The sequence below is a fragment of the Buteo buteo genome, chromosome 9 (assembly GCF_964188355.1).
Source record: "Buteo buteo chromosome 9, bButBut1.hap1.1, whole genome shotgun sequence".
NCBI classification, from domain to species: domain Eukaryota; kingdom Metazoa; phylum Chordata; class Aves; order Accipitriformes; family Accipitridae; genus Buteo; species Buteo buteo.
The window spans coordinates 40,461,449-40,487,066 of NC_134179.1; the positions used below are offsets into that span (position 1 = coordinate 40,461,449).

General features: G+C 49.7%; 4 protein-coding genes across 4 annotated transcripts; 3 read left to right on the forward strand and 1 right to left on the reverse strand.

Annotated features, from left to right (window-relative positions):
* Positions 1–1,656: 1,656 nt before the first annotated feature.
* Positions 1,657–2,714, forward strand: LOC142035036 (feather keratin 1-like). The gene is made up of 2 exons (XM_075036855.1): positions 1,657–1,688; positions 1,950–2,714. Exon 2 carries the CDS (start codon positions 1,971–1,973, stop codon positions 2,283–2,285), a length of 315 nt encoding a protein of 104 aa, XP_074892956.1. The 5' UTR covers positions 1,657–1,688; positions 1,950–1,970; the 3' UTR covers positions 2,286–2,714.
* Positions 2,715–6,446: 3,732 nt separating this feature from the next.
* LOC142035037 (feather beta keratin-like) lies at positions 6,447–7,791 on the reverse strand. Its single transcript, XM_075036856.1, has 2 exons — positions 7,589–7,791; positions 6,447–7,204 (listed from the first exon to the last, which is right to left on the reverse strand). Exons 1-2 carry the CDS (start codon positions 7,673–7,675, stop codon positions 6,878–6,880), a joined length of 414 nt encoding a protein of 137 aa, XP_074892957.1. The 5' UTR covers positions 7,676–7,791; the 3' UTR covers positions 6,447–6,877.
* A 2,445-nt stretch (positions 7,792–10,236) lies between these two features.
* Positions 10,237–11,241, forward strand: LOC142035039 (feather beta keratin-like). The gene is made up of 2 exons (XM_075036857.1): positions 10,237–10,335; positions 10,484–11,241. Exons 1-2 carry the CDS (start codon positions 10,237–10,239, stop codon positions 10,808–10,810), a joined length of 426 nt encoding a protein of 141 aa, XP_074892958.1. The 3' UTR covers positions 10,811–11,241.
* A 4,688-nt stretch (positions 11,242–15,929) lies between these two features.
* LOC142035040 (gametocyte-specific factor 1-like) lies at positions 15,930–25,618 on the forward strand. Its single transcript, XM_075036858.1, has 7 exons — positions 15,930–16,054; positions 17,939–18,036; positions 20,275–20,401; positions 21,390–21,476; positions 21,935–21,995; positions 22,977–23,065; positions 24,810–25,618. Coding segments are annotated over exons 1-7 (486 nt in total). The 5' UTR covers positions 15,930–16,032; the 3' UTR covers positions 24,812–25,618.

Genomic DNA, 25,618 nt, shown 5'->3' on the forward strand with positions numbered 1-25,618 from the left:
GGTCCGCGGAAAGGACCCATGCCCGAGAAGCTGGTGAAGGACTGCAGCCCGTGGAAGGACTCACGCTGGAGAAGTTTGTGAAGCACTCTCTCCCGTGGGAGGGACCCCACGCTGGAGCAGGGGAAGAGTGTGAGGAGTCGTCCCCCTGCGGGGGAAGGACCGGCAGAGACAAACGTGTGGCGAACTGACCGCAACGCCCATTCCCCGTCCCCCTGTGCCGCTGGGGGAGGACGTAGAGAAAACCGGGAGTGGAGCTGAGCCGGGAAGGAGGGAGGGGTGGGGGGAAGATGTTCTAAGGTTTGGGTTTACAGATTCTCAGTATCCTTGTTTTGGTTTGATTTGTAGTAAATTAAACTGATTTTGTTTCTTCCCCAAGTTGAGCCTGTCTTTTGCCCGCGACCGTAAGCGGCGAGTGATCCCTCCCTCTCCTTGTCTCGACCCGCGAGCTTTTCTTTATATTTTCTCCTCATCCCACCGGGGCCGCGGCAGGGGAGGAGGGAGCGAGCGGCTTCGTGGTGCTTTGATACCGACTGAGCTTGAACCACGACACCGTGCATCTCTCATCCTGGGGAGGCACAGACTCGACGCTCTTTGCGGCAGTTGTGGTCTCAGCACTGCTGAGCAGAGAAGAGGGATCACCTTCCGTGACCTGATGGCAAACCCCTTCCTAATGCAGCCCAGGATGCTTTCAAATGCCATTTCTGCAAGGGTGCAGGCCTGCCTCATGGTGTCCACCGGGACCCACATCCTCCGCTGCAAAGCTGTTTGGCAGCCCATCGGCCCCAGCCTGGAGTAGTGCAGGAGGTTCTTCCTCCCCCACTGCAGGACTTTGCATAAAGGGGCTTAAACGTCATTGGCCCCAGGCTGGGCCCCTGCAGTGCACCAGGAGTGAGTGTCTGCCAGCTGGACTTGGTGCTGCTCATCACAACCCTTGCAGTCCAGCAGCCATGCCAGATTTCAATCCCCTGCACTGCCCTCTTCCCCAGCCCGTATTTTGGTAGTTGGTCTCTCGGATTGTGTCCTGGTTTCGGCTGGAATAAAGTTAATTTTCTTCCTGGCAGCTGGTAGAGTGCTCTGGTTTGGATTTAGGATGACAATAATGGTGATAACGCACTGATGTCTCAGTCGTTGCTAAGCGGTGCTTCTACTAACTATGCTGCTGACCTACCTGGAAGAAGACTTTCTTGTTGCCCTCCACGTGCTTTGCCTGATTCAACGCCAGGCGGGCTTTGATTTTGCTAACACCAACCCCGCATACGCAGACAGCAGCGGCAGGCAGAGCCGGGCCTCTTCCTGCAAAGGGAGGTGCAAACAATCGCACTTCACTGCCCCAAGCCAGCACCCCCTGCCTGCACAGGACCCCTCCAGCACGTGGGAGGCATCTTCCGCCCAAATTGACGCAGCCCTGCCCGGGATATCCTTGGGAGTCTCATGCCGGCACATGAAAGGAGCCTGCATGGCAGACCAAGCAAGTCAGAAACGAGGAAATGAAATGGCAGCGTTGACGGAAACAAAAACACCACCTGTGCCATTAGGTAGGATATTTTGCTTTGGAGGTGAGTCTGTTGGAAAATTACTGCCCGCGTGCAGTGACTGTGGGCCTGGGGCGGTGCAGGAGCAGTATAAAAGCGGGCCCTTCTCCTCACTCTCTCATCCACTCCTCTCGCCTCCATCTCCTTGGGAAAAAGGTGAGTACGAAGGCCTAACTCCTACTCCGCATCCTCCTCCAGCATTTCTCAGCACACACCCTATCTTATGCTGGGTCGTGGGGCTACTTAATCATGGGAGAGGGAAGGGGGCTGAAAGTGTGGCATGGAGACAGGCTGGGGCTTGGCTGAGGTGAGCTATGGGCTCTTGCCTCCAGCTCGTGGCTTGTCTCCTCATGGTGGGGTGACAGGCTGCTCCTCACCCAACCCTTGTGCTCTGCTCCCCCCTGCCCTCTCTCCCAGGTGCACCTCCGGACCCACGACATGTCCTGCTACAACCAGTGCCTGCCCTGCCAGCCCTGCCAGCCCTGCGGCCCGACCCCGCTGGCCAACAGCTGCAACGAGCCCTGTGTCAGGCAGTGCCAGGACTCCACCGTCGTCATCCAGCCCTCCCCCGTGGTGGTGACCCTGCCCGGCCCCATCCTCAGCTCCTTCCCGCAGAACACCGCCGTGGGATCCTCCACCTCCGCTGCCGTTGGCAGCATCCTCAGCTCTGAGGGAGTGCCCATCTCCTCCGGGGGCTTTGGCCTCTCCGGCTTTGGCAGCCGCTACTGCGGCAGGAGGTGCCTCCCCTGCTAAAGCTGCTGGCGATGGCCCTGGGCAAGGCCACCGGGGACCCAGGAGATGGAACCGCACTGGGGACGGAGCGTCGGCTTGTTGCTTTCAGACAGGCTGAGCAACCCCAGCACCCCTTGCAAAAGGACGGGGCCAGCCTCAGCTCTGAGAAAGCACAGCCCTTGCCTGCCTTTCCCCTCTTCCGCTCTCTCCTTTCCCTCCCGTCTCCTTGTTCTCTTGTGCTCCCCTGGGCTGTGAGCACCACAAAGCCAGCCTAGGGAAGAGCTGCTGACCCTGCTCCCTCTATGGAGCAGGCAGATGGACACCTGGAAGGATCTCCACCACAGCAATGGGGCACAGATTCTTTTCTGCCCCTGGTGCTCTGTGTACTGGGACTCCCACCCAGACCGACCCCGTCTCCCTCTTTTGACTCATTAAAGTTCTGCTGCATCCCAACCCATGCCTTCGTCTCATCCTTTCCCCTGCAGACACTGTCCCATGATGCCCAGGGAGAGAGATGTTGCTCGGGGGTGGTTCTGGGAGGGGGTTGCTGGGGATGCTTGTGCCGTGATTTTCAACAGAGGCTTGCACTGAAGACGCTTAGTCATGCTCAGGTTGACCCTCTGCTTTCTGAACTTCCCTGCCTATCTGGGGCTGGATAGGATGACCCGATGCAGTCTAATGACCATAGCTACTCCAAAGATGATTTTAGGGCTCCCACCAAAGCATTCTCTTCTCCACGCTCAGCAAGCCCTGCACCCTCAGCCTCTCCTCCCCAGCCAAGTGCTCAAGCCCTCTCACCATCCTGGCCACCCTCCTCTGAACTCGCTCCACTTGCTCAAGGTCTTCCTTGCTTTTCAGCCCAAAACTCAACACAGCTTTCTACACGCTGTCAGGTGAGCGCTGAGCAGTGCTGGGAGTCGCACCCGTTTGGATGGTGTTACTGCAAGAGCACCTTCCCCTGGCCCCGCTTTTGGGCTGCTGCTTGCCAGGGGTAGAAGCACGTGTGGAGAGACAGGGCCGCTTGCTACCAAGTTTAGCTGCTGATCAGGGCTCTGGGTGGACATGTATCATCTTGCCCAGCGGTGTCCTGCAGCCGTTCAGCAGCTCCCCTTTCTCGGCTGCAAGTCTTTCTGCAGCCTTTGCTGCTGGTCACCGCACCGCTTTGGAGAGCTCCCAGACAGCCCTTCGAGACGCTCAGCCCACACCCACTGCCTCTCTTCCTGCCCTGAGTCTCTCCCTGCCTCCCTGTCTCCAGAAACTTTCCCAGGAAGCCCTGGGCACAGACAGCGAAGGAGCAGGGCAAGCAGGACATGCGCTGCCTATGGGCCTGTGTGGTCCGTTGACCTCAACCAGCACTAAGCACTCACCAGCTGTTTTCTCCGTCTGCTGTCCGAGTGGGATGGGGCAAGAATTGGAAGAGAAGGACTCCAAAAAAACTTTGGGGTCAAGATCAGGACAGTTTAAGTGGGGAAGGGAAAAAAAGAGAAAGAAACCAAGTGATGCAAAGGCAATCACCCACCACCTAGCACCAGCAGACTGATGCCCAGCCAGTCTCCGAAGAACAGCTGCTTTGGAATGACAGTCTTTCACTTAACGTGTTAATAACAAGTGCATAACCATCCCCAAAACCCCCCTCCCAGAACCACCCCTAAGCAACAGGTCTCTCTTTGGGCATCTCAGAATCGTGTGCCCTTGTTCTCATGAGGGACTTCAACTCTTCAGACATCTGCTGGAAATACAAGACAGCAGAGAGTAAACAATGTAGGAGGTTCCTGGAGTGTGTGGAAGATAACTTCCTGACACAGCTGGTAGGTGAGCCAACCAGGGCAGGAGCCTTGCTAGATCTACTGCTTACAAACAGGGAAGGACTGGTGGGAGGTGTGATGGTCGGAGGCTGTCTTGGGCTTAGTGACCATGAAATGATAGAATTCTCTATTCTTGGTGAGGCAAGGAAGGTGGTCAGCAAAACCACCGCTATGGACTTCCGGAAGGCAAACTTTGGCCTCTTCAAGGCACTGGTTGAGAGAGTCCCTTGGGAGATGGTCCTGAAGGGCAAAGGGGTCCAGGAGGGATGGACATTCTTTAAGAAAGAAATCTTAATGGCTCAGGACCAGGCTATCCCCATGTGCTGCAAGTGGAACCGCTGAGGAAAACAACCAGCCTGACTGAACAGGGAGCTTTTGCTAGGAGTCAAGAGAAAAAGAAAAGTTTATCATCTCTGGAAAAAGAGCGGGCAACTTGGGAGGAGTACAGGGTTCTCGTTAGATCATACAGAGAGGAAATTAGAAAGGCAAAAGCTCAGCTAGAACTAAATGTGGCCACTATTGTAAGGGACAACAAAAAATGTTTTTGCAAATAAGTTAACAGTAAAAAGAATCCCAAGGAGAATATCTATCCTTTAATTGATACAGAAGGGAACGTAGCCAACAGAGATGAGGAAAAGGCTGAGGTACTTAATGCCTTCTTTGCCTCAATCTTTAACAGGGAGACCAGTTATGCTCAGGGTATTCCACCCCCTGAGCTGGAAGGCGAGGATAAAGAGCAGAATATAACCCCCTTAATCCAGGAGGAAATAGTTAGTGACATACTACGCCATCTGGACACTCACAAATCTATGGGACCAGATGGGATCCATCCAAGAGCACTGAGGGAACTGGCAGAGGTCCTTGCCAAGCCACTCTCTATCATCTATCAGCAATCCTGGTCAACAGGGGAGGTCCCAGAGGACTGGAGGCTTGCCAGTGTGACTCCCATTTACAAGAAGGGTCGGAGGGAGGATCTGGGGAACTACGGGCCTGTCAGCCTGACCTCAGTACCTGGGAAGATTATGGAATGGTTTGTCTTGAGAGCACTCACACAGCAAGTCCAGGACAAGCAGGGGATCAGGCCCAGTCAGCATGGGTTTACAAAAGGCAGATCCTGCTTGACCAACCTGATATTCTATGACCAGGTGACCCGCCTAGTGGATGAGGGAAAGGCTGTGGATGTTATCTACCTCGACTTTAGCAAGGCCTTTGACACTGTCTCTCATGGCATACTCCTTGAGAAGCTGGCATCTCATGGCTTGGACAAGTGTACTCTTCGCTGGGTGAAAAACTGGCTGGATGGACGAGCCCAGAGGGTTATGGTGAATGGGGTGAAATCCAGTTGACGGCAGGTCACAAGTGGTGTTCCCCAAGGCTCGGTGTTGGGCCCCTTTCTGTTTAATATCTTTATCATTGATTTGGATGAGGGGATTGAGTGCACCCTCAGCAAGTTTGCAGATGACACCAAGTTGGGAGGCAGGGTCGATCTGCTTGAGGGTAGGAAGGCTCTACAGAGAGATCTGGACAGGCTGGATCGATGGGCCGAGGCCAATTGTATGAAGTTCAACAAGGCCAAGTGCTGGGTCCTGCACTTGGGTCACGGCGACCCCGTGCAGGGCTACAGGCTTGGGGAAGAGTGGCTGGAAAGCTGCCCGGCAGAGAAAGACCTGGGGGTGCTGGTCGACAGCTGGCTGAATATGAGCCAGCAGTGTGCCCAGGTGGCCAAGAAGGCCAACGGCATCCTGGCCTCTATCAGAAATAGTGTGGCCAGCGGGAGCAGGGAGGTGATTGTTCCCCTGTATTTGGCACTGGTGAGGCCGCACCTCAAGTACTGTGTTCAGTTTTGGGTCCCTCACTACAGGAAAGACATTGAATTGCTGGAGCGTGTCCAGAGAAGGGCAATCAAGTTAGTGAGGGGCCTGGAGCATAAGTCTTATGAGTAGCGGCTGAGGGAGCTGGGGGCTGTTTAGTCTGGAGAAGAGGAGGCTGAGGGGAGACCTTATAGCTCTCTACAACTACCTGAAGGGAGGTTGTAGTGAGGTGGGTGCTGGTCTCTTCTGTCAGCTGGGTGGAGATAGGATGAGAGGAAATGGCCTCAAGTTGTGGCAAGGGAGATTTACATTGGATATTAGGAAAAATTTCTTTACTGAGAGGGTTGTCAGGCATTGGAATAGGCTGCCCAGGGAAGTGGTTGAGTCACCATCCCTGGAGGTATTCAAAAAGCGCGTAGACGAGGTACTTCAGAACATGGTTTAGTGGGCATGGATGATTGTTGGACTTGATGATCGTGAAGGTCTTTTCCAACCTAAATGATCCTATGATTCTATGATCTCAGGACAGCATCTGCAGGGGAAAAAGATGAAACAGAGGCATGGACTGGGATGCAGCAGAACTTTAATGAATAAAAAGAGGTATACAAGATTGGTCTGCGTAGAGGCCTCAGTTCAGGGCGCACCAGGGGCATAAAGGAGTCTGCACCCCATGGCTGCGGCGGAAATCCTTCCAGGTGTCCATCTGCCTGCCCCACAGAGGGAGCAGGGTCAGCAGCTCTTCCCTAGGCTGGCTTTGTGGTGCTCACAGCCCAGGGGAGCACAAGAGAACAAGGAGACGGGAGGGAAAGGAGAGAGCGGAAGAGGGGAAAGGCAGGCAAGGGCTGTGCTTTCTCAGAGCTGAGGCTGGCCCCGTCCTTTTGCAAGGGGTGCTGGCGTTGCTCAGCCTGTCTGAAAGCAACAAGCCGACGCTCCGTCCCCAGTGCGGTTCCATCTCCTGGGTCCCCGGTGGCCTTGCCCAGGGCCATCGCCAGCAGCTTTAGCAGGGGAGGCACCTCCTGCTGCAGTAGCGGCTGCCAAAGCCGGAGAGGCCAAAGCCCCCAGAGGAGATGGGCACTCCCTCAGAGCTGAGGATGCTGCCAACGGCAGCGGAGGTGGAGGATCCCACGGCAGTGTTCTGTGGGAAGGAGCTGAGGATGGGGCCAGGCAGGGTCACCACCACAGCAGGGGGCTCGATGACAACAGTGGAGTCCTGGCACTGCCTGACACAGGGCTCATTGCAGCTGTTGGCCAGTGGGGTCGGGCCGCAGGGCTGGCAGGGCAGACACTGGTTGTAGCAGGACATGTCGTGGGTCCGGAGGTGTACCTTGGAGAGAGGGAAGGGTGAGGCAGAGCATGAGGGTTGGGTGAGGAGAATCCTGTCACCCCACCATGACAGAACCAAGGCACATGCTGGGCAAAGAGCTGGAGCTTCTGTAGGGAGACCCATGGGCTTCTTCCCCTCAGACCAAAAGTGCCCTGCCAAGAGCAGCCAAGCCCAGGGAGGTCCCCACCTAGCCCATTGTTCAGGAGACACCTCAGCCAAGACCAAATGTCTGTCCGTGCCACACCTTCTGCCTCCTTCCTACTTCTATGACAAGGACCTTCAAGTCCTGCTGTGGCGTGATAGAACAGGCATCGGCTGAGGTGTCCACTGATGTGAGAACTCAGCCTGGCGAAGGATAAGAAGCCAAAAGGGCTGCAGACTCACCTGGTTCCCAAGGAGAGCAAGGCGAGAGAAGTGGATGAGAGAAGAAGGCTTTGGGTTTACTTTTATACTGTTCTTGCACCACCCCATGCTCTGAGGCTGTCTCTGCACAGGCAGTAATTTTCCCAGAGACTCATCTTAAATGAAGACTACCCTTCCTAATCACACAGCTTTTAATTTGGTTTCCTTTATTGTCTTCTTTTCATTTCCTCATTTCTGAAATGCCCTTTATGCCAGAGAAGCTCCTGCCAAATGGTGGAATAAGAGGCCCAAGGACTTCCAGGGCAGGAACACAACAGAGCTGAGGACAGAACTCAAGTGCTGAAGAGGTCCCATGCAGGCAGGGGACACCAGCTTGGGGTACCTCGGTGGGGTCATTTGCAACTCTTTTTTCAGGAAGGTCCCAGGTCCTCCAAGTGTTGCAGTCCTCAGCTGTATACCCACAGGTTCTCATGCTCAAGGACTTGCTCTGTCCTCTCTCCCTCTGTCCCAGCTCATTCTGACAGTCAGTGGTTATCACTCCTGAGGCTGGTGGGCTGTGCTCCTGGTTTCGGCTCTCTTTCTCCTTATACTGCTTGGTTTGAGGAGAAATTTCCCCCCTTTCTTGGCCTCTTTTCCTCTCTGGTCTCTCTCTAGGTGTGCAACACAGCCTGGGACATCTAAGTGGCTGTAGCACCCAGAAGTGACAGGATTCCCACTTCCATATCTCAGGGACTGGATAAAATGTCTTTGGAATGAAATCAGCAGAGTGAGAGCCTGCCTCTTGGAGCCTCTCAGCAGCCCAAAGCCAATGCTTCTTACCCATGTCAAGGCGAAGGTGGTATGGGCAGAAATATGCCCAGAGGTGTTCAGGGGCCATGGAAGAATGGGGCAAGAAGGGATTCAGTCACAGGTAGAGAATTTGTCTCTGCTATTGCACATCCCATTCCCCATCTGCAAGCACCACTGTGCAGTGATTAGAGATATGGAAAGCCTGGTTGGAAGAGAGGAAGAAGGTTTTTGAGAGGAAGACCCCAAAGTGAAACGCAAAGAAGTTTCTTGTAGAAGCAGTTCTCAATAGGGAGAGCATTTGCCCCTCTCCTGCAGTGCCCTTCCTTCACTGCCAACAGTCTCTGAGGGAAAGAGTTTTTCTCCTGACACTCCTCGTAGGATAGCAGCAGCGTTTGGGGAATGTTGCCATGAATCAGACAATCCTTCCCTCCCAGGCAGTTCCTGGCAGAATAGGATTTCAGTGTGGGACATAAAAGCTCTGTGTGGCTGAAGACCAAATGAGTTATCAGCTGTTTGGATCTCCCTTTGCAGCCTAGACAGTCTGTCCTTCCTCTCAAAGCACAGTGACACTAGGTCATCTGTCCTTGTGTTTGGTAGTGACTCAAGGTCGCAGCCCCTGCCTGACTCAGTGTCACATCAATTAGCTGCAGAGGTGCCCATGGCTTTAACTTGGACACAAGGGGCCTCTGTCCCATCCCAGACACTGTTAACGCTGCAACAGAAGCAGATTCACTCAGGAGTGCCCTTCATGAGGTGGGCAGGATTTCCTGGCTTTTCTCCCTGTACATAAAGCTAACCCCATTGTTCTGAACTCCTTAACACTGGGAGGAGGAGACATATCCTGACCTGGAGAGGCAGGAAGTGTGACTGACAGTCATGCTAAGACACTTTGAATGTTGATACACTGAATTAAACTGTGTTTCCAAACTGGTGTGAAACTGTCCTCGCTAGGCTTTGAAATCTGCAGTTGCAGAGTGTAAGCTTTGGAGGAGCATGAAAAGGACAGCTCAGGAGACAGGGGTTGCGTTTCAGTGCCAGCGCCCAGGGCAGGTCTCCACCAGGTCCACGCCATTGCTGTTCAGCTGCCACTGGGCTCCTTTTGGCCTGTGGAACCTGCTGCTCTGTGGTGCTCCTGTACAGAGGAGTGGAGAGTGCCCCTGCCATGACCAGCCCATCTCCTCGTGAGCAGGACACATATGCAGGGACACACAAATAGGTGCTCGTGCACACCTGTGTGTATACAGATATTTAAGCATGCATATATGCCCAGATTTTAGGGAAAACAAATTCTTTTGATACAAGAATGACTACGGACACACAAGTTGGAAAACATATATATGCATGGATGCATATATGTGAAGTTATACAGATGTTGTTTGCACATAGATTGGACAGAGAAATAACCCTAATATGCTGAAGGCATTGGCTGGAGACCCCAAGTGATTGCTCAGAGAGAGGAAATAGCAAAACAGACTGGCAGATTTGTCCCAAAAGCAAGTGCATCAGGAGGAGGAGATTCAAAATGAGCAGAGCAGCCCACTCACCAGAAAGTAGACCAGTGACCACCAGAGCATGCTGGACCCCTTATTTTGAACAGGGTGACAAACAACCTTACAGGAAAATCTCAGGCCATTGTACTTGCCTCCACTGGACCTCTATCCAGCAACTGGGTCAGGTCTACAGCCCATCATGATGCATTCCTGACCTGAAAACCCTTGGGTGTCTCACCTCAGCACTTGAAAGGAGACTCAAAGGGAAATGGCCATGGCATAAATCACAATATGAAAGCATTGAACTGTGGAAAATGAAAAGAGCCTGTGCCATTGGCTGGGATGTCTTCAATTAGAGAGTCTGTTGGAAAATTACTGCCTGTATATAGCATGACTGCGCACCTGGGGCGGTGCTGGAGCAGTATAAAAGCCAGAGCAAATACCCAGTCTTTCATCCACTTCTTTCACCTCTTTCTCCTTGAGGATCAGGTGAGTCTGAAGACCTTTCTCTTCCTTTCACTCCTCTGAGCAGCATTCAACTCCCCACACAGCATGTGCCTTGCCTCCCTCATGGTGGGGTGACAGGCTGCTCCTCACCCAACCCTCATGCTCTGCCTCACCCTTCCCTCTCTCCCAGGTACACCTCCAGACCCAAGACATGTCCTGCTACAACCAGTGCCTGCCATGCCAGCCCTGCGGCCCAACCCCGCTGGCCAACAGCTGCAACGAGCCCTGTGTCAGGCAGTGCCAGGACTCCACCGTCGTCATCGAGCCTCCTGCTGTGGTGGTGACCCTGCCCGGCCCCATCCTCAGCTCCTTCCCACAGAACACCGCCGTGGGATCCTCCACCTCCGCTGCCGTTGGCAGCATCCTCAGCTCTGAGGGAGTGCCCATCTCCTCCGGGGGCTTTGGCCTCTCCGGCTTTGGCAGCCGCTACTGTGGCAGGAGGTGCCTCCCCTGCTAAAGCTGCTGGCGATGGCCCTGGGCAAGGCCACCGGGGACCCAGGAGATGCAACTGCACTGGGGACGGAGCATTGGCTTGTTGCTTTCAGACAGGCTGAGCAACCCCAGCACCCCTTGCAAAAGGACGGGGCCAGCCTCAGCTCTGAGAAAGCACAGCCCTTGCCTGCCTTTCCCCTCTTCCGCTCTCTCCTTTCCCTCCCGTCTCCTTGTTCTCTTGTGCTCCCCTGGGCTGTGAGCACCACAAAGCCAGCCTAGGGAAGAGCTGCTGACCCTGCAGCCTCTGTGGGGCAGGCAGATGGACACCTGGAAGGATCTCCACCACAGCCATGGGGTGCAGACTCCTTTATGCCCCTGGTGCGCCCTGAACTGAGGTCTCTACGCAGACCAATCTTGTATACCTCTTTTTATTCATTAAAGTTCTGCTGCATCCCAGTCCATGCCTCTGTGTCATCCTTTCCCCTACAGATGCTCTCCCATGATGCCGAAAGAGAGAGATGTTGCTCAGGGGTGTTTCTGGGAGGGGGTCTGGGGGATGGTTGTGCAGTGTTTCTTAACACAATGATTGTTAACCATCACTGTGTGGTCCATCCCTCTGTGGACACTCCAGATACATGCAATCCAGAGAAAGGATGTTCCTCTGTGGAAGTTAGGGGTGCATGGGGCACATGGAAAGCCTTCACCATTCCCAAAGGAGGGAAGGGTGGGACATAGTGCAGTGGGCCACCTTCAGGCACTGTCACTCGCAGGTGTGGAAGGCATCCATCACTCCTCCAGAGCCCCTGGCCACCAGTCCCAGTTTTGTTGAGCCTCTGCCCAGAAATTCCCTCTTGGCCTCAGTGCCCGTGCTGCAGAAGGGGTGAGTGGCCACTCCCAAGCTTGGTTGAGGAGCGTGGGCTGTGGAAGGCCCTGGGAGGGCAACAGCCCCACAAGGACTTGCGGAGGGGAGGAAAGGGAATTCCTCTTGCTCTGAATGCTGCTGTGCTTGGGGGGAAAGGCTCACGTAGAAAATGATCCCACAGAATACCAGGAGTGAGAATGAGGTGAACAGGCTCACAGTGCACTTCATCCTCCTAATTCCATCTATGCTGTGGGTTTCCTGGGGAAAGTTTCTGGAGAGACACTGAGGGCAAGGAGAGAGGCAGGGGGTTGTGGCAAATCATTCTTTAAGCGGAATCTTGAAGCTCTCCACAGCAGTGCTGTCACCAGCAGACTGCATAGAGGGTTGCAGCTGAGGAAGGAGAGCTGCTAAACTGCTTCAGAACATTCCTGAGCATGATGGTGCAGGAACCTCCCAGAGCCCTAATTGGCACTTGGCTTGGTAGCAAAGACACTGCCAACTTTCTCCACACACATCTTCCAGCCCCTTGCAAACAAAAGCTCAAAAGCGAGTCAGGAAAATGTGTTCTGCTGGAGAACTACATCAATATAAACATGCCCCCCACTGGAGAGATCTTCCCACGTGGGGCAGGGTCTGCTGTGGGGGCAGGTGCTAATCAGTCTAAGAAGGGAACAGACACACATGGCTCAGCTTCCTTGCCGAAGAGACTGGCCATGTTAATGACATCTCTTGAAATTCACAACACATACCCCTGAATTTGGGAGAGTCTTTTCACTATCCCCATGGTTGGAGAGCAGCACATAGTATTCAGCACTTCAAGGCTTGTTGGGACAGACTGTCAGCAAGCGAGGAGCCAAGGAGCTGCTTTCCCTTCTGCTTGCCTTTTCTTCAGGAAAAAAAGGTGAAGATCAAATGTGGAAACAAGAAAGGAGAAGGCAAGGCAAGATGCATTGCTGCTCAGGGTGAGTTTTGCAGAAGTCATGTGTGCTCTGTCACCGAGTGACCTGTGACTGTGAAGAGACGGTTTCCTGTCAGTTCTCCCAGTCACTTTGAGAAGGTAGCATAGCCCATCCTTGTATCAGCAATGACAGCTTTAGATTCTGCAGCCCAAGAGACAGCTCAGGACAGGCATCCAAGACATATGTCAATCATTCCCTGAGTGGGGAACATTCTGGAAATGAGGATAAAAAGGGTCATTCCTGTGTGTAAACCCATGGGTTTATGTAATGGTTGGAGTTGGTTTATGATCTGCATTAGTGCAGATGAGAAATACGCCACTGCAAGATCATGTATCCAGGGAGACATCTCAATCCTTTGAAAGATTTAGTCCATCTCAGGCTCCTGGAAACAGTTGAAGATTTTACGTATTTTTGCAGATAAAAGGACAGGAAAAGGCAAGCCTCTCTGTGCTTGTAAATGTCTGTTGTGTTTCCTTTCAAAAGAAGCCTACACTGTTATCCTGATCTACTGTTATGATTCTATAAACACACTGACTCTTGAGCCTTAAGATGATTCTGCAGTTGCTGCTACCAGAGAGCATTGGTAAGTCTTCAGCTACCTCCTGGAATTAAATTAGGCAGGGCAGGACCTAATGCCAGAAAACCTTGTTTAGTAACTTCTAACTAAAACAGTGGGAAACCCTCTAGTGTATCTTCTCCCCCTCAGGGAAATCAGAGGATTGAAGGTCAGTTCCTTTTGCTCACTTCCATATGAGTCTCCTCATTTGAAGTCAGTTCCAAGAAAGGGCTACTGCATTGAGGAGATGTGAGCTGTCAACATATACTGTCCAGGGAGGATAGAAGTAGAGGCAGAATGATGGAGAAGAGAATGTTTTCAGCTCTACAGCAAATAGTTCCCAAAATCTCATTTAGAGGGAGAAAATTAAAAAGTGTTGTTTTCTTTGCAGAAAAACTACCTGGGTTCTAAATCAGATGCTATCCACCCTCCCATCCCTTGCCTGTCTCACTACTGAGAAAACCTGTTCAGCTGCAATAGGAATTCACTTCAGATGGAGTGGGGATGTGTAAGAGGACATACCAATGCAAAGCAAGTTTTCTAAGAAAATGCTGACCATGATGCTGGCCAGGCTTGTGTGTTGGTGCAGCATATGGCAGAGCAGTAATCATGAATATCACTGTCATGTATCATCTTCACAGCGTGATGAATGTCAGGAGAACTATGCAGTAAAAATATTCAGTGTGTGTGACTTACCCACCAGCGCAAGCATAAGTCGAATTTCTCTGTAAACTCTGTAATCTCTTGGTTTGCCCTTTGTCCTGAAGTACTTGTACCTGACCAGAGTAGCTCTGTCCCCTAACTTGGCATCTACAGATTTGCTGCAGTCAGACAACCTGGGGTAGAGGAGTTTGCTTTCTCAGGGACAACCAAATGGAAGATGAAAAGGCATCTCAGCAATGCAAGCCCGGAGGGGACAGTCAGCCAGAAAATAAACAATGGCTTCAGTGGGCCTTAGGAGCATCAGCGCAGCAGTGACTCACCTTTAGCAGGGACTCCAGATCCTGCAGCTTTAGGGGAGCTTATCAGGCTCTGACAATGCTGAGGAGAGACAGCGGCAGGAGACTTCCTAGGGCCCAAGAGGAGCCAAGATGGGGATGTGTCTCAGTTGAAAATCTCCCTCCAGGCTTGCAAATTCATATGCATAGGAGAAAAGAGCTGGGGGCACCCCGCTGGGATCCTGGGAGACCAACCACTTGCTTTGGGCAGTGATGAGACCCCTTGATTGTCCAGGGCTCCTGGAGAGATTTCACAATGTCTCTAGGGAGGGTTCGTTGTGTCGGAGTGGGCAGCGTAACGGAGCCAGAGTCTCAGCCTAACAGCAGGCATTTCCATAGATATGTCTTCAATCCATGGGTCCTACATTCACCTGAACTAGCTACAAATTTGTCCCTCTGAGAGGGGCTTTCCAGCTCAGAGCCCCATTGGAACCAGTGAAAGGTCATGGCAGAGATGCAGCCCTGGAAGCCAAATTGCTCTAGAAATGCTTTGTGGACAGTATCAAAGTCTGCATAGTTGATGAGAATGTATAAGTTCTGTGCCACCATGTTGTGATGCTCTTGCCCTGTTTTTACCAAGAAACTTGGCAATGGAGCAACACAATGGAGTTTACACTGACCTCCAAAGAGCAGCAAACTCTTTTCAGATGTTGGTTGTCTCTTCTTGCCCTGGAAAAAGGGCAGACTGGAGGGAGAAGCTAAGACCATGCTGCAGTGGAAAACACACCTCTTCTTCCATTCAGGTTTCTTTCCCTCATCCCTGACAAGCAGTATGTATCATCAGGGCAGGGATCCCCTCATGGAGCAGAGGACATTTGTGCCCCTGGGGAACTCACAAGCCCTGTAACCAGCCATCTTCCATGCACATCCATGCTCTCCAGGCCTGTGTGTCCCACTCCACGGCAGCACAGGCAGGCCTGAGACCTGCTCTTGAGTGTAGTCCACACAAGCCAGCACTCAGGCAGATGCTGTGCTCTAACCACTGGGCTGCACCCCCATCCTGCAGCTGAAGGGACCTGGGTGGTGGTTTGCAGAATCCAGGTCCCTGCATCGCCAGCCTTCTGCTTTGACAAAGTATCTCTCTGTTCATTTCTACATCCACTGAACATTTATATTTTGGTTGCAAAATGAGGCAATCATGAGGCAAAAGTGTTTTCTAACCCAGCAGTGCGGGAAGAGGAAGCAGCAGGGATCTCTGATTTCATTTGACAGTAAAACCTCTGTTTTTCTCCTCTGGCATCGCATGTGCCTGAGAGCAGGGTGTAAAAACGTGGCCTTTGTTCAAAGCCGTCTCTTTGCTGAGCCTTCGAGGTAGACCCGTGGGAGCAGAAATCAAGCAGGGTAACCAAATTGCCCTGCTCCAAACATCTGGAAACAGCCCAGCAGGTCAGGCCACCCACCAGGGCTGCACAGTGCATAGCTCCACCATGCCCTCAGCCGCCTTCCAGCTCCCTCTCAGCAGCAGCCTCCTCTAAGGCTTTCAGGGCAGGGACACACTCTCCCTACCCTGGGAAGGAGGTTCGAATTTTCAGTCCCCAGCTTGGGTGCCGGTGGCGAGGAGGGCCCTGGCGCCAGGCCGGCGTTACTCGAGGCGTGCTTTGGTCTGGAGGAACCAGGCTCCGCCGCACGGCCAAAGCCGGGCAAGATGGCGCCCGACAGAGACCCAGGCCGCGGCGTTGCCGCGGCAACCGCTGCACGGCGGGAGGGGGGGGGGGGCCTGACGCGGGGAGGGGGCGGTTGCTAGGAAACAGCCGCGCAGGCGCAAAGGCGCCGAGCGGCACGCGGCTGCCGCTACCGGAGGAGCAGCGGCCGCCTCGGTCCCGGCCCCGGTGATCTCCGCAGGCCTAGGGCTCTGCGGAGTCCTTCTCCGCCATGGAGCTGGAGGATGACTTCGGTGAGGCTCGGGGTGGGGCCTCGCGGGGAGAAGGGAAAGGCGGCCGCCGTCCGGTTGCGGGCAGGTCCCGGCCTCGGCCCGGCCCGGCCCCGCGGCAGTAGGGCTGTGTCTGTCTCCGTGCTCTCTGTGTCCGAGCCAAGCAGGCTCCAGTGGGTTGTTGATTATTTTAACTAGGCCAATGTTGTATGTGGCGGCCACACCAGGCGTGCTTCTGGTGTGGATGGGGTCAGGCCTTTAGGAAGTATCTGAATAAAGTGACTTAATTTGGTTAAAGCGTTGCTCCTGCCTGTAGCTGTTGTCTCATCTGACTCCAGACTTACATTTTTAGGATTGTTGTGGATTTGCGTTTGCATGCAGTATTGCTAGGGGCAGGGATCTCATTTGCACATGGCATTGTAGTGGCGCTGTGGAGGCTTTGCTCGTTGCAGCCTTGTGTTAACTGCACCTATTCACCTGGTCAAGCCAGGTCCTGTGATTTTTTGTGTTTGCTCTTTTATGTATTGTGGTGAGGGCTTTCCTCTTTCTCTGGTACTTGTCTCTGTGTCCATCCTTTTACTGGCGATGCACTTGGTCTGATCTTGTGGTGAACCAGGTTATGGAGAGAAACTACTTCTGATTGCTCTTCCTGGGGCAGCTGAATCAGTACAAAGTTTGTCAATCCTTCTTAATGATCAAGTCTTTAGTTTTCAGCTGTTCTAATGACAGGAACTGGCTCCTGGAGGTGAGAGGTGCTCACAGGTGGCAGAGCTGATAGCAGCAGCACTGCAGAGCTGAGGTGGAAAGAAGGATTAGGTCTGTCCTTCCTAGTGGCTCACAGCATGAAGTCTGCTCATAGTGACTTATGGTACAACATCCTAACTAGCTGTCAGCCTGTGGGCTGATATAGCTCCCTGACCTGGCTGTTGAGACAACTGGGCACCACTGTGTGTGTAAGAGAAGGGCATGTGATGGCAGGGGAGAGGCTAAATAGCAGTAGCCCATACTTAGATCTGTTTAAGCTACTGAGTCATCAGATCAGAAATGTGCTAAAAGCCTGTGCTTTAAAAGGAGTGGCAGAGCAGAAAGGATGAAAGAAGCCTGGTCTGTCTCCCTGGTGTGCACCCCACAAACAGACCTACAGGCAGCAGAGGGGACCTGTGTCTCCTTCTGGCTGCCTCTCTTCCTCATTGAGAACATGGAAATGTGGTTTTTCAATAGAGACATTAGTGTTCATATTTTAATATATTTTATCTATATATAGATAAAAAATTTGTATCATATATGCATGCATTCATTCTGCTTCACTGTTCAGCGCCTAGATTCTGAAGTGTTTTAGCTGGTTTAGTAGCTCCTCAGCTCCTAAATAATTGCATGACTTATGAAAAATTTCATTTAGAAGTCACGTGCACCATGTCGGCCACTCTGCTTCCTCAGAAATGAAACTAAATTGCCTGGCATTCTTCCTCCAGCAAAACTAGCTGTTGATCAAAAAAGATTTGGTTCAGACTGACAATGCTCCTGAAAGCGCTGGTGGGTGTGTCATCATTCCACTGATTCTCCTCTAAGATAGCTGGAAAAGTACTGTCTTCATTCACTTTGAGTAAGTGTGGTTACCTACCTAATATGGTAGCTTAAAGAGTTATTATGCTCAGTGCTACTGACTGTTCTCTGTCTGTTTTGACTAACATCCCAGTCACCAAAAACTTCAAAATGAACCTGGTTATGCAAAACAGGTGCCTGCCTTAATTAATGGTTTCAAACTAAGAACAACTGGTTTGACTCCCTAAGATCACAGCCCTGATGTGATGGTATGTTTTTTTCCCATTTTGCTGTGTTAGTGGTGCTAGATTTTGTCTTTCTAACTAGGTTTTTTTTTTCTCTCTCTTTGTTCTTCTGTTCTACTAGATGTTTTGGATCCAGAGAGATTAATACAATGTCCATATAATAAACATCATCGAATCAGAGCCTGTCGGTTTCCCTATCACCTTGTAAAGTGTAGGAAGGTAAGCTGGACTGCCAAACAAGGCACGCTGAATGGGAGTAATTCTGTGCATGTAAATACGACGTGCACGTTCTCATTCTTGTTGCATTTTCTGGCTGGCTGGAGTAAGTTCCTGACAAATACCCTTGTTTAGCCTTTATTTCATATAACTTTATTATTTGTTTAGTAACAGCTTCAAGCACATGTTAATTAACCCAAGACTAGTGTGGCTGTGTTGAAAGGAGATGGAAAGTCTCCATGGTTAGGTCAGGGAGGAAATTCTGGTCTCTTCCAGCAGGTCACAAGGAGGTCAGATATATTTTTCCACTTTAAGTTGAAGAGAGAACTCAGTCTGAGTTATGTGCGCCCCTTCTGGCTAGTCAGAGTAGGAGTGTTGTGATGTTGCAATTCATTCTTTAAGTGCTAGAAATGCAGCTGCATAGCGGGGTTTTTTTTGTTTTGTTTTGCTAATAACTATTTAATGTGCATCTGGCAGAAACTGCACATCCTGGGCTCAGCACATATGGGGGAGGTTTTTTCCCCTCTCCATCTTTTATCCAGAATTTGAATACAAATCATTTAATAGGAAGCATTCCTTCTTCTATTCTCCTCTGTTGTCCTTATGGTTTGTTTTCTTTAAATCTGTCAAGTGCTAGCATCTGACTGAGCTTTGGGTTTTTGCTGAGACCTTTTAAAACCCAGTTGTCCCTCTAAGTTTACCAACAAGTTTCCCAATGTGTTTTTAAAATAGTATAACAGTGCTTCCTTCCAGTTAAGACACAGTTGTAAGGTGTGTGTCTTGGTGTCAGTACTTATAAACAATTAATTTTGGTGGTGCTAGAGCCTTAAAAATTAATAAGTAACTAGTGAAAGTGGTGGGCAGAGCTAAGTGGCAAGTACCTCCATCTGTCCAACATTCAAAAGCACTGAAATTATCCTTGTTGACCCTCTGCAAATTTTGGCAAGAATGTGCATGTGAGCTAGATGAACAGTGTTGGCAAGTAAACTTTTAACCATGCTGGTTTTGTCCTTGTGTTGCATAACTGATGACCAGACAGTTTTGGCAAGCTTACCTACTTAGGAGGATGAGGTGAGATAGTGATCACCAATCAGACACAGTTGGTGCCTGTAAGTAATTAGCAGAAGAAGGGCTTGGGGATTGTCATCTGATCCATCTGAAGATGCCACTGTGTCATTATCTGCAGTAGCAAGCATCTGGGTGGAGATTGTCCTTGCTTGGTGGTTTGTTGAATTTCCTTTGTGTGCCCTATGCATAAAATTCAATTAAATGCTTCCACCTGCCTCAGCTTCCCACAGCTTTGTCCAGAATGCAGCCCTGCCACATAAATGGGGACACTGCAAGCAGAGCAGGTTGAATCTTCTCAGCTTGAACTGCATTAGTATTGAGAAGCTTCTGCTATGTGGACAGAACAGCTTGCTCAACCTAGATGAAGCAAATGATGAACACATGAGGACACAGCAACCCTGGCTGTGTAGACCGGGTAATGACAACTGCCTTGGATATGCCTGCAGCCTGAGCTATGGTCACATATCAGCAGTAGTGAGCAATGTCTGTATGAGGCACTTCTGCCTCTGCATCTACCTCAGGTGCAAGTCTGATCCCTGACCAGCAGAGCTGCATCAGTCAGAACCAGGCAGGCACTGGTACAGTGGCAAAGTTGTGCTTTTCGCAGTAAAGGCTGTATCATTTGCAAGGAGTGGACTAATTTACCATAGTAACAGCTGAGCACTGCCAGTAGAACCTGTGATAAATTTTTACTTGAATAGTAATCCTGTAGCACCAAAGTCTGCAGGTGGAATGCTGCCAACTCCCTAGCTGTTTTGAAAGGTTTAAGGAATTTCTCTGCCTTTGTGCCTATTTATTTAAAAAACATCTGAATGGTTTAGATTTGCCTAACATCCCTCCCCTATTGTTTTTAAAGTAGTTTCATCTGTGCTTTAAACCATGCAGCCATATTGCCAGTGTTGTAGCAAATTGTGAGGAGGTTAGCTGAGGTTATGTTTCATTTCAGTCAACTCAAGGGTGGCTCAGTTTCTCAGTGAATTGTGTTTTAAAGAACAGTCCTGTTAGTTTCCCATTGCATTTTTAGTAAGTGTCTGAACAATATATTGCCATTCCTTGTTTAGTCTTTTTTTTAAAGCAACATCACAAATATCCTTGGGGAGTTTTTCTATGGATTAGCAAGAGATAAGTGAACTTGAGAGATATGGCACGTGATTTTGGTTTTCCCTTGTCTAGAGCTACCCTGAAGTTGCAAAGGAATTGGCTACGTGCCCCTTCAATGCTCGCCATCTAGTTCCTCAAGCTGACCTCAGCGACCATATAATGAAGTGCAATGACAAAGGATTCATTGAGCAAGATATAGGTAAGAGAACCACCCATGCTCCAAGATGTATGTTCATCCTGGGGACTGTAGTCTCCTGTTTGTAAGGATAGCTCATAGAAAAACCAAAAAGTGGGAGTCAAATTATTGTCTATAGTTTTGTGTGACACAGCAGCTTTGGGGAAACTTGAGTCTTACTTGCTTTGATTTATTGAGTAGGTTCAGAAGAATATTGCAGATGTTCCTGATAGGCCTTGCACATGTTTTGTTACCAGGCTTGTTGAATAAAAAGGTTGTACCCTAGCTAGACTGTGCACGTTGAAGTGCCTCCAGCAGGAGCTGGGATGCTTTAATTACCAGAAGGACAGGCCCTTATTTTTGTAGAGCTGATCTCCCTTTGTTGAGGCTTGACCACTGATGTCATGTGAAAAGTTGATTTCCACCAAAGAGGTGTCTAAGCTATGGAAACTCCTGCAGCTGTTCTCCTCCAGGGAAACCTGAATAGTTTACTCCCACCAAGAGATGGGGCAGCTCCTCTTCCAGGCTGCTCTGCTGCTGCACATGCTTCATCTGCCATACAATTAAGATTTCAGTCTCCTGCCCAGTGAGACAAGGTGGGAGGGGTGCTGTCCAAAACCCCCAAAATACTTCAGAAGGCATCCTGTGCTATGCAGTGTCTTTTCCATCCCCTGCAGTCGCTCTTTAGCTATTGCCGCACTACAGAGCAGATACATAGTTTTCTATCTTCTGTAAAGTTGCGCTGAGACTAGCAGCAATGCCTACATTCATGTAAGCAGGTTTCTTCTTCACTCAAGCGTTCCTGCTGCAAAGTTCCAGGGGGCAGAGTCTTTTCCTGTTCATTAAAAAAGGTGAATTCAGATGAATACCTGGCTTCTGGGTGTACCTAGCCTGTTTGTGTTGTGCAAGGTTTTCTCTAAAGCCAAGAGATGTTTTACTGCTTGACCCAAAGCATTTAATGCCTGTGAAGCAGGACTGACTGCTAGTCACTGAGTTTTCTCTCTTTCTGAAGTGAATCAGTCCTCTGGCTTCCAGAGGGAGCAGATGAATGCTGTGAGCACGTGGCAGGCACCTCCATGTGATGAAGACTGGGAAACAGGTGAGGAACTTCCCCATCTGCCACATTGCTGCCTTCTCCCTGGTCCTGTCCTTCAACTCTACTTGGGACAGTGTGAGTCCAGAGATGCTGTTCGCTTAGGTCTCACTTGTAGGACACCTTGCTTATGCTCATTCCTAAAAACGTGCACCTCTCCACCCAGCAGGCTTTTCTTGGTTTAGAGAACTATTCAACATGCCTGCCATAACTGGCATGGAGATATATTTCCAAGCATCTGCTCCTTCCCATATAAGCTTTTGTACCTTATGTGCAATGATAGCAATGGAAACATGATAACTTTTATGTTCCTCAGCTAAATGACAGTGAAGCAGACACGTTCATCATTAGATGAACTTTTACTCCCTCTTGAACATGTAAAAATATGACAGATATATTCCTGATCTGATGGTGGTTGCTGGAGTTTCTTAGTTCTGAGCCACAACATCTGTTTCCTTTTGCAGAGTCATTGGAGCAGTCAGATTCCCCTTTTGTTTGGGGCATGACCAACTCTGGCATAAACAGGTAGCAAATGCAAGTTTGATTCCTTACAACAATGTTTTGTATAGAGGAGTATTGCACTCTGCTCCCAACCCAGTCTCGATGGCTGGACATGGGCTGAGTTTGCTGCTGTACAAACCCTGGGAGGAGGGCTAGTGATTAACAGTGAATGTTCTTAGGGTGCTGCTTTAGTGTTATTTGCTTTCTTGTATGACTGGCCTGTATAAGCGAAGGAAGCCCTTAGGAACACATATGCTGTCTGCTCTTGTATGCATGTGGCAGGGTGCTTCTCCTGCCAGTGGCCTGTGTTCAGCTCCTGCTGGATGTCTGGCCAATGTGCAGGGGAGAAAGGTGCTGAGCCCTTATGCTGACTTTGGAGATGTGGCCAGGTGCTTCCCTCTGGAGCCTTTTCAAACAGTTACTGAGCTTCTGTTGAGGTAATGGTTAGCTAGCAGTCCCTTGTGACATCCTGTCACCTTAGACTTGGCAGACGTGCTGGCATTAGGGTCCTATGTTAGCAGAAATCTCCTCTTCTTGCCCTTTGCAAAGCATAATCACAGTTTGGGTTTGGGGGAGTGAGGTGCTTAATGGCCAGCTGCGAACTGGATGGAGTTGCCTTGACTGGTTTCATTGATCTGATAGTGGGTCATGATTGCAGGCTGTATACAAGATGTGATGGCACCACCAGAGTTGCCAGAGCATGTTTTAAGGTTTGTCTAAGCCCATATGCAGCAACAGTCCTCTACTTGACAGCTCTGCAGTTCTGTATGAGCTCAGCCACGATATACCTCTCCTTCCATAAGGGGTGACAACAGTGCTATCTGGTTTCACTTGTTACACTTTCGGGAAAACTTTCTCCTGTTTAGAGCATATATAGCTCTTCTAAGCACAACCACTTCCGAGTGGCAAAGTACCATGCCCTTATGTCTCTGCTCTCCTCCATGCTGTAGTAAAATGCATAAATTTGAGCAAGTGCATTTGTCAGAAGTAACCAAAGTCTTTCAGTTCCAGTACCACCTTTGAACAAAAGAATTGCTTGCCTTCAAGAGTACGTGCCCCTGAGTCCTTGCCATACGCCATATCATGGAAAGGATGTAAGTACTATGCATGTGCTTTTGGCACTGTGACTTCTGTAGATGGAGGCAGTTGCTGAAATCACTGGCTGCAGCAGTGCTTTTTGGCCACTGCTGCATGGACAGGAGGGGTAGTATATAACACCTGCCTCCTTGAGAGCAGCTTCTTAGGGAATCTGGTGCTTGGATCATCCTCTGTATTCTTTCCTTGAAGCATCCTCTGTATTCTTTATTTCATATTCTTGACAGGCCCTTCATTACAGTGGTCCAGTTTGAGCAGCCCTACTCCCCAGCCACTTTGGCTCTGTGTCTCTAAACAAGTCCTTCCACACTATCTACACTACCCCCTTTCACCCCCCACCCTCCCCCAGACTTAAACCAAATTATTTCCTTGCTTTGTGCAACTCTGCTCACTGTCAGACGCAGCTAAGTCAGAGCAAAGGTAAAACTAGGGCCACTTAAACCAGCACTACTGGGGAAAAAAAATATCAAATTACATCTAGAGGTGGGAGGGAGGGAGCTTCCTGTGTTGAAGTGTCTGATGCTGAAATCACAGGCCATTATTTGCCATTAGCAGCAAAGCAAAAGCTTAAAAGTGCATTGGGGAATGACTGTCTTGTTTCTCAATTGGAGCAACTAAACACAGTACTCTAAGGGCTCTGCAGGCATGGCTTCTGCACAAGCAATAACTGTGCAATTGCCATAATGTTAGGCCAAATCTGCCAAACCAAATTGAAATGTCATTTGTAGATAAGCCTTGTCGCCAAGGTGACAAGTGCTGTTTCAGCAAAGGCCACTCTCACTTGGGGGAGTGGAGGAAATTCTTGTATTTTTCTCCATCTTGTGCAAAAAATGTGTCTTGCCCTTTTCAGAGTTTGGAGTATTAGCATCTCTTCCCCCTGGAAGTTCGTTCCCCCCAGCACTAAATGGCTCCCTTTCTAGGACCATATAGCTCCTGCAGATGGCAGATATTCTCTGGACCTGATGGCAGGACTCTGTAGATTTGGCTGTTGCTGCGTGACATGTTTTTGCAACATTTGAGTTTGTAAAACCATCCTTGGTTGCCAAGTCTTTTTCCCAAACATTTGTTTCATAAGTTGCCGTCATCTTCATTTGGTGATCTTTGTTACTGTTATTGAGTAAATGGACTGATAATTTTACACAGCACCAACTCCTTCCCTCCTCAGACAGCAGTGAGTAGTTAACAGTAAAAACCACAGGAATTAGCAAGTCTCTTGGTTCAGTTGTCATATGGCAGCAATGATTATCTGTGAAGTTGTTCTATTTGCTCCAAAGATTTGGAAACAGCAGGAGAACTCTTCTGAAGTGGTGATGGGTTTTAAGGGGCTAGGGTGGGGAAGGAGGGTGATTTTTAAGTAGAGGAAGTAAGGTCTGATTAGGTTCCTAATCAGAGAGGTGATAGTGGGAAATGGAACAGCATGGAGGGTTGCACATACAACTAAAATCTTGTCCCTTAGCTTGATGCTTTAAAACAAGTGTGTGGATATTTGAGGGCCTCTTACAGCCTGGATTGCATAAAGTAAGTTCTGAGAGTTTCTCCAGCCTGTAAAGAAGCTGAGACTTCCTACTGCATGTTTAATTAAAATCATGTGGATCAGCCAAACCTATAAGTATTTTTCCTGTGCATACACTTTTTGCTTTTTATCTTGTCAGCATCTGAGTTTGTGCGCATAGGGTATGTAAAGTGGACAGTTTGGGTTTTAAAATACATTGTCATTTACAGACATTTTCGTCTTCTTCCTAGAAAGCATCCTGATCGCACCTTTGCAGCTTCAAGCCTTAAACCTTAACTTTGTCACATGGGTGCGTGGTGCTTCAAGTCATACAACAATGGGGAATCCTCTGTGAATTCCTTACAATATGCGTAATACCAAACAGGTGAAGTTTAAAGAGTACACTTAAATACTTGTCTAGTTTCCATTAGGGTTTTGTAGTTTTCTAACACTTAAAACATGTTTGAGAGCTCTAATGTAACTGTTCTTTGTTGGAGGGGTGGGGAGGGAGGAACCAGAAATGGTTTAAATCACTAAAAATACGCTTGGGACTGTATAAATGTGTGGATCCAGCAGTATATTGTTAAAAATGGATGCAATGTACAAAATGTCATCTAAACATACAAACACAAAGCATTAAGAAACCAGACATAGTATTTGTCTAGAAAGAAATTAATGCCTTTTACATTTTGAAAAGAATGTTCCTCAAAATACTGTATTTTCACCATCTGTATTACTACCCATGTAAAATAATACGTTGACTAGAATATGCAAAATTAGGATTGTTTTAAAGTTCAGTTCTGTCAAGGTTCTTGTTGGCAATTTAGAATAAAAAGGTTATGAATACTCCTGGACCTATTTTATATTTCTAAAAGATATCTGCAGTGATTTGTTATGTTCTTGTTCTGTTGAGTAAGTAAATGCTTATGCAGTCAGCCCTCCACTCAACATTAATTCAAAGTGACCAAAATGTAATCAAATAAAAGTGGTGACAAATGTCAGCTGTTTGTTTCTGGTTTGGCTGCAGTAGCAGGATTTGTGGCCCAGACCATTATAATTT